We start from the raw sequence: 12136 nt of genomic DNA on the forward strand, positions 1-12136 counted from the left end.
GAATATTGTCCAAGGGCTGGAATGAGGTTTGTTGACCTCAGACCCCCAGATCTTATTTCTCACACTGGCTCTTCTGTTGTACGTGTCCTGATCTCTCCTGGATTTATTATTCCCCTCCCTCCATTCACCCTGCTTTCCTACTACCTCCTCCCTCCTCCAATCCTGTGGACCTTTGTAATCCACCCTGTGAGCTGGTGTGATAGAGGCAGCATATAAAGTTGGACATTTGTGTCATGTGAAGGGTTGAGGTCTCTGGGCTTTTGCTAGCCCTGGGAATTGTTCTACGATTTAACAAAAGAAAGGCCCCAGGCTGCTTTTGTTCCCCCTTCTGCTTTTGTAAAGACTGTTACTCTTTTCTTTACTGTAGCACTAACAGTTGGACAGAGCAGGACTTCTGCTTTTTTCAGAAAATTGTGCTCACTTCCTGGTCCATATTCAGAGCCCAGCAACTGCTTGTGAGTTTCTTTCTTTCTTTCTTTCTTTCTTTCTTTCTTTCTTTCTTTCTTTCTTTCTCCTCCAGGATTTTTGTTTTATTTAGAACAGTGTCTGGTCTAAGAGCTCCCCTTCCCATTAAATTATAAAACAACACAGGAAGGAAAAAATGAAGCACTAAACCCAGGACACAGCAGATCCTTTATTTTTGTCAGATGATGCCCCCATATCTGGGCGCGTGTTGGGATTCTAGAAGTCCCTGACATGCACTAAGTAAATCCGAACACCAGGGTCGGATAGAGGGTCTCAACACATGGCCTTTGTTCTATGTTATCAATGAGAAAGCCTTGGAGGTTGAGGGGGAGCTGACCTGCTGTGAATCTACCAGCTACAGGGAGGACTACCTCAATCTGGGGAGGACCATTCAGTCCCTGATCACTCAATGGCTCTCAAAAGATGAGACAGGACTCACCTTTGGAGAAGGACCCACCCACTGCTTTCTTTTCTGCCAACCCCAAGGTAAAACCAAAGATTCTTTCTGATGTTGAGACTGTTGGTATGATGCTAGTTTGGCCTGCCATCATTTCTTTCCTGGATTATTGATTTTATAGGCTACAAACCCTGGCTATGGTCTCGAACAGCTTTCAATCTAATACCCATGCTTCCACCCATTCCCTGAGATAATCTCTTCGCATGCAATCTCCTCATTGCCAAAGGCATGCAGCCTAACCTTGTTTCTTACTGTATTAATTAGGGTTCTCCAGAAAAACAGAACCAATGGAAATACATATGTTAGAAAAAAATATATATATAATAAAAAAAGATTTATCATAAATATTGACTCACATGATTATGAAGGCTGAGAAGCCCTATGATCTGCCATTTGCAAACTGGAGACCCAGGAAGGCTGGTGGTACAGTCTGAGGATATGAGAGAGCCAGATGGCCTAGAGTACTCTAAGCAGGAGGTCAAAGTCCATGCTTACAGTCAGGCTGAGAGAGTGAATCCTTTTGTCCACCACCTTTTTGTTCTGTTCAGGCCCTCAACAGACTGGATGGTGACCACCCACACTGGGGAGGGTGACCTGCTTTTACTCAGGCCACTGAATTCAATATAATCTCTAGAAACACCCTCACTGTCACACCCAGAAAGTGTCTAACCAGCTAACTGAGCATCCTATGGCCCAAAGGGACACATAAGTTCACCATCACCCTGAGCTCTCCTCACATTCCCTGCCTCATCTCTCATCCATTTCTTGTGTTCTAGCCTTTCGGCAGCGCCCTGAACCCTATGTAGGCTCGTGTGTCCCATTCTCTGTGCTGGTGGTGTCTTCCCCACTCCTTACCTCTATCCACCTGCCTTCTGACAAAACTCCAGATAGCAGCAGATTAAAGCACAGGCTCTGGAGTCAGCTGGGCCTTGTGATCAAGTCATTTCAATTCCACAGATATTTACTCCATATCTTCTTTGCACTCCCAGGATATAATTCTGCTACTATTACCTGTGTGACCTCAGAAGAGTCGCCTGATATCTCTAACTCCCATTTAGACATCCATAAAGTAATAATGCATAGGAAGTACTTAGTATGGCACCTGGCATATATAAACCTTCCATGGACATAGCATAAGGTGTTATAATTACCATTTCTATCATTCTTTTTTAAAGATTATTTATTTATTTATTTATTTATTTATTTATTTATTTATTTATTTATTTATGAGAGACAGAGAAGAGAGAGAGGCAGAGGGAGAAGCATTCTCCTTGCAGGGAGCCCGACTGGGACTTGATCTTAGTACCCTGGGATCACACCCTGAGCCAAAGTCAGACACTCAACCACTGAGCCACCCAGGTGTCCCACCATTTTTATCTTCTTTGAGGTTGAGGTCAACCTTATGACCCTTCCCTTGGTAGGTTAAGACCCCAACCTCACCCTTTCCAACCACCATGAGCACTGGTGCATGACATGTGGCTCTATTTCAGCCCTTCACAGAGTATTTACCTTGTTCAATTGTCTGATCTTCCCACTACTCTTCGATGAGAACTGTGTCTCCTCTATCCTTTTTCTCTGAGTGCCCAGAGCAGAGCTTGTGCAGACATTTGTTGACTCCATGGAGCAGCTACCCAGAGCAGGGAGCTAGCCCCAGAGGCAGTGATATGCTTTTGTTCTTCTCCTGATGCATCCGCTTCTCTTGCCTTTCTTGGCAGCAACTTGAAAGACTGTGCCAGGCTTGGCTGCAGGCTGCAGGCTGGTCTGGGGGAGGGACCAGCCATGGCAACCTTTTATGGGAGGATGAATTGGAAAAACAAATCCTGAGCAGTCCATTCATCTCAACTTTTGCTTCTCATCCTGCACCTACAATGCATAGATGCCAGCAGAAAGCATCCCATCCCCATGGGAAGAGCAAGAATAATGAGATCAATATCTACAGCATCTAGCCATTCATTCTCTTTTACATTAGGAAAAAAAAGTTTTTGTGCATTTCAATGTTCAGTGTTCCTTCTTTTTAAAAGAGTAAAATCAAGTTGGACAAATGGCCCTGGACCAGCCTGACCATCCCAGCCTCTCCAAGGCAACTCCTTGGGTGGCAGCTGCAAGGTCATCTATCTGCTCAAGTGCAATATCTCCACTGCTCTCCAGTTTATCTTGCAGCCAATTTAAATACTTAAAGGGCATCACTTTTCCAACTTCTTCAATCCAAAGTGCATTTTGCTTCCTGCCTATCTCCAGAATGTCACATTTCACACTGGCATGTTTCTCCATGAGGCCATTCCTCTAATCTTCATTCAAGATATGATCCTGAAGCTGAGCCCATTTTTCCCCATGCAGGCCCTCGTTGTGGTGGACTGAAGTGTGCAAACCACTGCCCCCCCCCTTGCCATAACCAAATTAATATATTGAAGTCCTAACTCTTAGTACCTTAGAATATGATTTTATTTGAAGATAGGGTCTTTAAAGAAGTCATTAAGGTTAAATGAAGTCCTATGGGTGCGCCCTAATCCAATAGGACTGGTGTGTTTACAAGAAGAGATCAGGACACAGCCAGGTACAGAGGACAGACCACGTGAGGACATAGGGAGAAGACAGCTATCTACAAGCCAAGGAGAGAGGCCTCAGGAGACACCAACTCTGCCGACACCTTGATCATGGACTTCTAGCCTCTAGAACTGTGAAAAAAATAAATATCTTTGTTCCCAGTCTGTGGTACTCTGCTCTAACAGCCCTTGTAGACTAATATATACCCTAAAGTGCTGGTTCAGACACTGACTATAGAAGTTGCCTGCATTCTGTTCATTAATCGCACTGTTTGTTGTAAAGATGTTGGGCCCACTGGGGTTATAACGTGGCTTATGCCCTTTGGTTATGTCTGGCCCTAGAAACAACCCTGGCATTGACAGCCACAAAGTAAGTGCTGAATTAAAGAGCAATGTCGCCCTAAGAGTGTCATAGGAAGGACAGGAAGCTTCTCTCCTGACATACATGAACTTTTCGCTCAATTTGCAAACTCAGTAACCCGGAAAGGCAGCCCAGGTGTACAGTTTAGGGAGGTGGTGACTTTTGGAAGCACCTTTCCTTAATTGGGAGCTAACGAAGTGTCATGATTTGGTAGATTCCCTGGTCATTTTGGGGGCTTTCTGACTGCAGTATTAGTGAATTGCTCCATTTAGACTCAATGCCTTTTTCGTGTCCTCTTTATGGCTCTCTTCAGGCTCCTTCTCACTCTCCACCCTGTACCTCTCCTTCTCCTTCTCCTGAGGGCTCTCAATGGCCTTGCAGACCCACTGCAAGTGGAGAAAGTGTTTGGCTCCTGGTCCTCTCACCGGTTCCTCACCCCAACTAAACGTTTCAGCCCCCATCCGTGGCCTTCATTTCCCCATAAACACAAATGACCACATTTTGAAAGACCTTACCACAACTCTGGTAGAACACTTCCAAGTTCCCTTCCCGGCAGACCGTGTGTGTGGGCCAGGCTTTGCTGTTGCTGCTGCTGGTGGGAGAAATCAGAGTCCAGATGAGGAGGGCCACCGTGAAACCCTCCATGGCCAGGCCTAGTGTGTGACTGACAGAAAAGTAATGGGCACGATACAACGGGCCTTCGGGGCTCCTCCTCTCCTCTGGCTACAGGGGTGAATGTTCAGTTTCACTTCTTGAATTTTATGCTCCTGAGGAACCACTGTGAGATGCAAAAGGCAGTTAGCAGAAACATTTGAATATTGTTCCCCCAGGACCTTTGACCCTTGCATCTGTAGGGTGAGGACAGCCTATGTCTAGGGCAGGCTTGATGTTAACTTTCTGTTTTCACAGGGAGGAACCAGTAAGTGATGCAAGACCTTATGGCGTGGGCCTCCTCCAAACAGCCTCCTTAGAGCCCCCACACCCAGGTGGAGTCGTGAACTCAGGAAAGCAAAACACCATAGGCCACCCTGTGGTTTTCATCAGCAGCTCCCCATGTCTCTGTAGGCTCCTGATGTGGGCTGTGGACCAGGGACCTGGCTGGGGCCAGGAGACAGCAGTTGCCATTTTGAGGGCTACAGAATAACATTTGGGATCTGGAATGAGGCTTTTGCCCTATTGGCATATTCTTGTGTCTGGCTCCAGCTTCACTCTCAGGAATAGGGTTTCAGCAGTGAATTGTGCAGCTGTGAGAACAGAGCTTGTTCTGGGAGCAGCAGACGTGGCCTCTGGAGCTGAGGTGGAGAGAATGTCCCTGAGAGGAGAGCTGTGTTCTATTTCTGCCTTGGCTTGGTGGAAGGGGTGGGGAAGGATGGGGAAGTGAGGGACTCCCTTTTAAGATGGTATATATGTGTGTGTGGGGTTAATTGTATTAGTCATTGGCAGGATTGTTAATTAACATCCCACTTGCTTTTCAAAGCTAAGAATCTGTCCCCCTATTCCATTACCTCTGTCACCTGCATCATGACAAAACAAAATTTCTCAGCCCTGGTTCCCCACCTCCACCCCACTTCACCTTAGCTTAAGAGAATCAGAGTCAGGGCCAAGGGCAGCAGATTGGAGGAACAACAGAATAGCAACACTATTTCCCCTGGGAGGAAAAGCATTTCTCTGAGCTCACTGGGTAAATTGACTGTTTCTGCTGAGAGGTAACTTTCATTACCTCAGAACATTTTTGGAGTAAGTGGAACTTAATTACCAGTGAAAGCAAATAAACTGACTTAAGTGATGAATACTTAGGATTTCTTAGCAAACATCACAGAGTGGTCATTTGGGGGAAGGGGCAGGTCTAGGTTGATTGATTTTTTTTTTTTTTACTCCCCTACAAATAAGTTCAGTGATGTTGGCCTTCAACTGATTCCCAAAATGTGGTCCCCAGACAACAGCATCAACTTCACCTAGGGGCTTGTTAGAAATGCAAGTTCTTGGGCTATATACAAGACCAACTGAATCAAAAACTTTGGAGTGGGGCCCAGGCCCTTCCCCTGTGTTCATCTCTTTTGTTTCTTAAATTTCACTTATAAGTGAAACAGGCATAAGGTATTTCATTGTGGTTTAGATTTTTATTTCCCTGATCTGGCTCTGGATTTTAATAAGCCTACTGGTAATTCTAGGATAGGAACATGGAAGCTGTCTCTAGGGACCTTTGGGTGCCCCAGAAGGTGTCAAGAGCTCTGAACAGTGAATGAACAGAGTAATTGAGAATAAACCCTTCCACCCCTGCAGAGCACAGCATGACCAACATACCAGTGGAAGGACCCAGGAGGACCCCAGAGCAGGGAGCAGATATTTTGGCAGAGAGTTGTGAGTGGCTGCCAACAGGGAAACCATAGCATCTGAGGACCTGGCTCTAAATTGTGAATAAAAGGACCTAGCAGTGAAAAGAAGCATAATTCAGAAATTGTATTGGTGTTTGGAAATATTCAAATTGATTACTGCGAGGCTCTTGAGGCATGGTAATGTTACAGTAGTGGAGGCTAGACCTGAGCGGGCATCACCTGGGGGGCATGTTAACACCTCCCCAGGGTTTCTAGATTGCAGATTTAGGAAGTCTGGGGTGAGGCCTGAAAACCTGCATTTCTAACAAGGTGATGCCAGTATTTCTGGTCCAGGGGCCATAATCTGAGAACCGCTGCTACTCCAGATTATAAGATTTAGTCTGTTGTAGAGTATACAATTTTGCCTTGTTTTTAAAATCATCTTAGTTCTTATCAAAATAATCTTGTGCTAAATGGAAGACAATATTTTGTATAACACATAGTCTACACCCAACATAGAGTGAGCCACTTACTCTACTCTTCAGGAAATGCTTTTCCTGAAATCAAATGCTTTTCCTGAAATCAACAGCTCTGTCTCACCAAGTTCAAGCAATCCAAAATGTCATGAGGAATTCTTTAACTAGAAGCTTTATAAAGACCACAAAAGAGCTTGTTAACAATATCTTATTTCCTAACTATTAAATGAAATTAGAACCTGTTTATGATAGTTATGTAAAATATGGTTTTATATGTGTAAATGGTAACCAAATATACTGTCAGGCTTTCATACTGACTTCCAACACCTTATCAATTGTAGCTAAAGAAGCTATACTTTTTTTTTATTTTTAAATAATCCTCTTGGGGGATCCCTGGGTGGCGCAGCAGTTTGGCGCCTGCCTTTGGCCCAGGGCGCGATCCTGGAGACCCAGGATTGAATCCCACGTCGGGCTCCTGGTGCATGGAGCCTGCTTCTCCCTCTGCCTGTGTCTCTGCCTCTCTCTCTCTCTGTGTGACTATCATAAATAAATAAATAAAAAAAATTAAAAAAAATAAATAAATAATCCTCTTCCTCTGTGTTTCCAGCTCCTTTTTTTCATAGAGGCTTACTTAGGGATGATGCTTTTCTTTTCTTGAAAGGTAAAATGTTATTATTAGGATGGCTATCACTGTAAGTGGTCTTCCGAAGAAAACCCTTAATGGTTAAGCAGGGATTTGAAGAGTAAAAGTTAAGACTCTGAGGACACGGGAATAGTGATTCAATCTTGGGGTGGGCACTGCACTTCCACAGTACACAGAAAGGGCTCCCGGGCTATTCTGTCTACATTTCAAGTGCCAGCAGATGGCAGAGAGCCCTACCTGTCCTTTACCATTGAGCACTGATAATGTGGCACTGCCTCCAATGGCAAATGTGTCTTCATCAACACTTGTATTCAACTATGGTTGCTCTCCTTCAGTGACCCTCCAATATCCATTCCATTAGGCAACAATTCCCCATTGTATTGCACTGCCACTTTGCTCCTCTTCTTTGTGGCCTGTATCCGTGTTTCTGCCACACTATAGCAGGACGAGTCAGGTTTCATCTCTTCTTGCTTTTGTCTTCCAGATTGAGCGAAGACTAGAAATGGCTTGTGTGTAGAAGTCGGGAAGCTACTTCCTGTGTAACACCACTTAGCAGCCTCCTGAGCTGCCTGCTGAGGTCTTACTCTCTCACTATTTTCATACCCATCATTATGTGGGCTACATAAAAGCTGAAGAGTTGATTCCAGCCAACTGAACTTTGGTAGTCTTCCACAGTCTCCCGGACTTCTGGAAGACTCATCCCAGGGAAAGTATGAGATTCCCCATGAAACCCCATTGGATTTTTATTTTCATGCATTTTGTGTATGGTAGAAAAGTATAGAGACAGCCTGCTTTCTATGGAAAGCAGAGGAAAATTCATCTATTTGTCTACTTGCTTCAGATTCATTCACTCATTTATTCAGCAAACATTTATTAAGCACACCAGCATCCCAGATACAGTTCTAAGATCTGGGAATGTAGCAAACACAGTCTCTATTATCAGTGAGCTTGCTTTCTAGTGGAAGGAGACAATATAGTACTATTGTTTAATAAAAGAGACTTTGCTTCTTGAAAAATCGCTTGGATTTCAACATAAAAAAATGGATTGAGTTTTCTGAAGTATTTCCAGCTATTACATATATATACATTAAGCCTTGTGTTTTTCTTGTTTTTTTTTTTGTTTTTGTTTAATTTGCCCCAGACAAATGAGGCAGCTTATCAAGGCTTTTCAATAACTGTTTGTTCCCACAGACAAAGTGTAGTAAACCTATCTGAAATACTGCCCCTTCCCTCACTAGTTTCCTTGGTATTGTCCCATGTATTATCATTATTACTATTTAACTATTCTGAGGACATAATATACAAAGCATTTGGTTCTTAAATGGGTTTTTAAGTTCTATGACAAAGTACAAACAGAAATGATTTTTGCTTGTCTGAGGAACATGTACATTGGGCGCAGGAAAAGATGGGCTCTCTAGGTCAGTCTGATCAATTTCCAATAATGAAAGGTCAACAAATTGTAATGTCTGCTTAAGGCAGAAGAAATTGGTCCAAGATCCACAAAGGTCAAGTCTAGTCTGAAAGGGCTGATGCACCTTGCCCCTAAATTCTCTACAGCATGAGATAAATGAAGAGCTTGTAGCTAAAACTGTCCTTAAATTGAGAATACACTCAAGATTTCATTCTACTAAGATGGAAGTGACGTTAATAAGCCAAAGGAAAAGCATTAGAGAGGAAATCAGATATGTGGTGAGGGATGGAGTTCTTTTACCTAGTATGAAGAGAAGTCCTGATTTGCTGCTACAGCTTGACCCCTAGGCTCAGGTTTCAATATGTACCTCCAACTGTGACTGGTTCTAGAACTTTCTGCTGATCATTATAGGATTTACACTCATTACATTTAAGCCAAATTCTTTGAGAGTACATTTTGCTGAACTGGCAGGTGGTAATAGGAATAAAATAATGTGCCTATCTTTGTATCAGATCCCTGGAGATTTTCTTGACTTCTCTCTCCTGGCACTGGCTGCTAGATGCACCTAAAATTCTTCTGGAGAAGTTATCATGGAGATCTTTCTGTTCCCTAAATTAGTAAGCTTCCTCAGCAGTAACTTTAATAATAATCTTTAAGATAACCTGTGCTTTTTTTCTCCTCTGGAACAAATAAAAATAGCCAAATGTACTGGACCTCTCCTATGTGCCAGGTACTCTGCTAAGAACTTGAATATATGATCCTTCTTACTTATTTGATCTTATAACAGCTTTAAGGAGTAGCTGTAGTTCTATGATCCTCATCCACAACTTGAAAGTCTCAACGTCTTGAAAAACTTCTTAAATTTTTTTGGTAAGATATCTGATCTAAACTGAGAGTTTATAGACTCATCAGTTCAGTAGTCTTAATTTAAAGTCTTAATTTATCCTACCTGGATTTCACTGCAGAAACATTAATGTGATTGATTAGTGTATGATGGGTGCAGGGACCAGACCCCACTGAAAGTGTTCCTAAATATAAATCTTACTACTTTTCTACAAGAAATTCTGAATTTTAAAATACATCTGTACACAAAAATTTTAGTTAAGGGATTCTGGACTTGTTCTATGATGATCTTTGTTCTCTGGAGAAGAAACTGAGGCATAGTGAATAACTGGTTCAAAATCACACATGTGTAGGGCCAAGTTGAAAGCCAATCAGGATCCAGAACCCAAGTTCTTGACCCTTGAGAAAAAGGCCTCTTTACTATTTATTGTGCCTTTATGTTTGCTTATCTTTCCCTCTAGTGATATCAAAACAAATGATCTGCACTACTTGGAAACTGCTTGCAGACTTTGCTCCTCAGCCAAAGCCAGGCCCTATCCTGTATGGCCAGTGACTAAATGGATGGACCTATATGGGACATAAATATCTCTCATAAGAAGAATATCTTCCCATTAGAAATGTGACATGACAATAGAAAGCAGGACCTTCAAAGTCCAGAAGAGAGAGGACATGGAAGGTGACCAGTGAAATAGCAAGCTCCTGAAAGAATCTAATGAATGGCACCTTTCCTCTCTCCACTGGACACTGCTGAAACAAAGAGTCAGATGATTTCATGGCAAGCCCCTTAATATTCAGAAATTGAGGTCTTTGCTATTTCTTTGAAGCCTGGATATGTCAGCTCCAATTGTAAGGTTATTGATGAATAAAGCAGGGGGAAAAGGCACTTTGTACTTTTCAGGCAAAACAGTGCTTTCCATGGCTATGGCCTCTGCACACCTGGAATTTAATTGTGTTAAAAGCCATGGCCCCGAGTTGTCACTTTTTGTTCAAAAAGCTGGTCTTTCCTTTGCTCAAGCTTTTGAACCACAAGATTGGAGACTCCCCATCAGGGAGTCAAAGATGAAGTCACTTAAAAATAGTCTGTCCATCACCAAGGGCTTTCCATTTGACTGCATGAGAATCTTTCATCCCATATGTATCTGTCTATCCTGACTGCTGCCACCCTAGACAGGCTCTTCATGGTCTCCACCCCAGCCCCCCCTCAAATCCATGCTCCATTTGGCCCCCAGTTTTCATGCTGAGATGCAATTCTGTGAAGAGACTCCCTGCCAAGGCCCTTCAGTGGTGCCCCCTGGATATGTCCATGAGGTCTTGCCTGATTTGGTCTTCCTTACTCAGCCCCTGCTCTCTCTCAGTTCCTATAGCAACCTGGCTCTTTCTTGTCCCACATTTCCAGTACATGCTGTTACCTTGCCCTGGAATTCTCTTACCCCTTTCCTGGTCTTAATGCCTATGCTTCTGGAGCTCCATAGGTGGCTCAGTTGGTTAAGCTTCCAACTCTTGATTTCAGCTCAGGTCATGGTCTCAGGGTTCTGAGATGGCACACCCAATGTTGGGCTCCATGCTCAGTGGGGAGTCTGCTTGAGAGTCTCTCTCCCCTTTTCTTTGTCCCTCCCCCACTTTAAAAATTAAATTAATTAATTAATGTCTATGCCTCCTTTGGAACTCAGCTTAATGCTGGCTTCCTGGAGATAGTTTCTCTGCTCCTGCAAGTCCCTGAGGTAGGCTCTTGAAGCCTGTGGACCTCACCTCTTCACTGCACTATTCATAGGCCATCATTCAGTGTAGGTGAATCTTTCCTTCTTTCTCCTTCTCTCTTTTCCCCCTTGGCTATAATAATACATCTAGGGCTTAGTACGTAATAGGGACTCAGTAAAATATTTTAGACTGAATGGATGAAATGAAGAGGAGGGGGATGGCCCAGAAAGCTTGTCCTTTTGGCCTTGCTGATTGGGCTTCTGGACCTAGTGGGCTCTCACAAGTAAGGCAAAGCAAGGAGCTCTGTGCCTCCGCTGAGAGGCTATGATCCTCAAGAAGTTAGCAAAGTATGATGCCATCTTTTTCCAAAAGTATATCACATTTTCCTTTTCTTTCTTTTTGCTTCTCATTCCTAAAGGAATATATTCTAATTGAAGGACTTTGGGGATACGAAGGATAACTCTCCCTTTTAGGGAAATAGGGCAGGAAAGCAAAAGAAAAAGGAAAAATAATCATACATAATCTCAATACCCAGAGATAAACATTACTGATAATTTGTGAGATCTTCTTTGAGTCCACACACACACACACGGTCATATTGTACAAACCATACCTACTGTCACATACTACAGTACTCATACTGATCATTTGGAATTTTTCCAAGACACAACTTTTAAAAACTGCATCATATTCTACTGTATGGATTGACCATGATTTATTTAATCAATTTATACTTTAGACACTTAGACTATTAATAGCTAAGTAATAGGAGACAATTCTATAGTGAATTTGTTTATTGTTATACTTTTGTGCAGCCATGATCACTTCCCTAAGGCAAATTCCTAAAAGTGAAATGCTTGGTGTAAAGAACTACCAAATTTTGAAAACTTTTTATACAGGCTACTGTATTGTTTTTCAGATACA

General features: G+C 42.9%; 1 protein-coding gene across 2 annotated transcripts in view; it reads right to left on the reverse strand.

Annotated features, from left to right (window-relative positions):
• The window catches only part of LY86 (lymphocyte antigen 86), a 72867-nt gene extending 68382 nt beyond the window's left edge, over window positions 1–4485 (reverse strand). For both annotated transcript variants that reach the window (XM_055321881.1, XM_055321880.1), the window contains exon 1: window positions 4342–4485. In XM_055321881.1, the coding sequence (XP_055177856.1) occupies window positions 4342–4471 (130 nt within the window). In that variant the 5' untranslated portion in view covers window positions 4472–4485. The remainder of the gene's footprint in view (window positions 1–4341) is intronic.
• Between the last annotated feature and the right edge of the window lie 7651 nt (window positions 4486–12136).

The sequence above is a fragment of the Nyctereutes procyonoides genome, unplaced genomic scaffold, assembly GCF_905146905.1.
Source record: "Nyctereutes procyonoides isolate TBG_1078 unplaced genomic scaffold, NYPRO_anot_genome, whole genome shotgun sequence".
Lineage (NCBI taxonomy): Eukaryota > Metazoa > Chordata > Mammalia > Carnivora > Canidae > Nyctereutes > Nyctereutes procyonoides.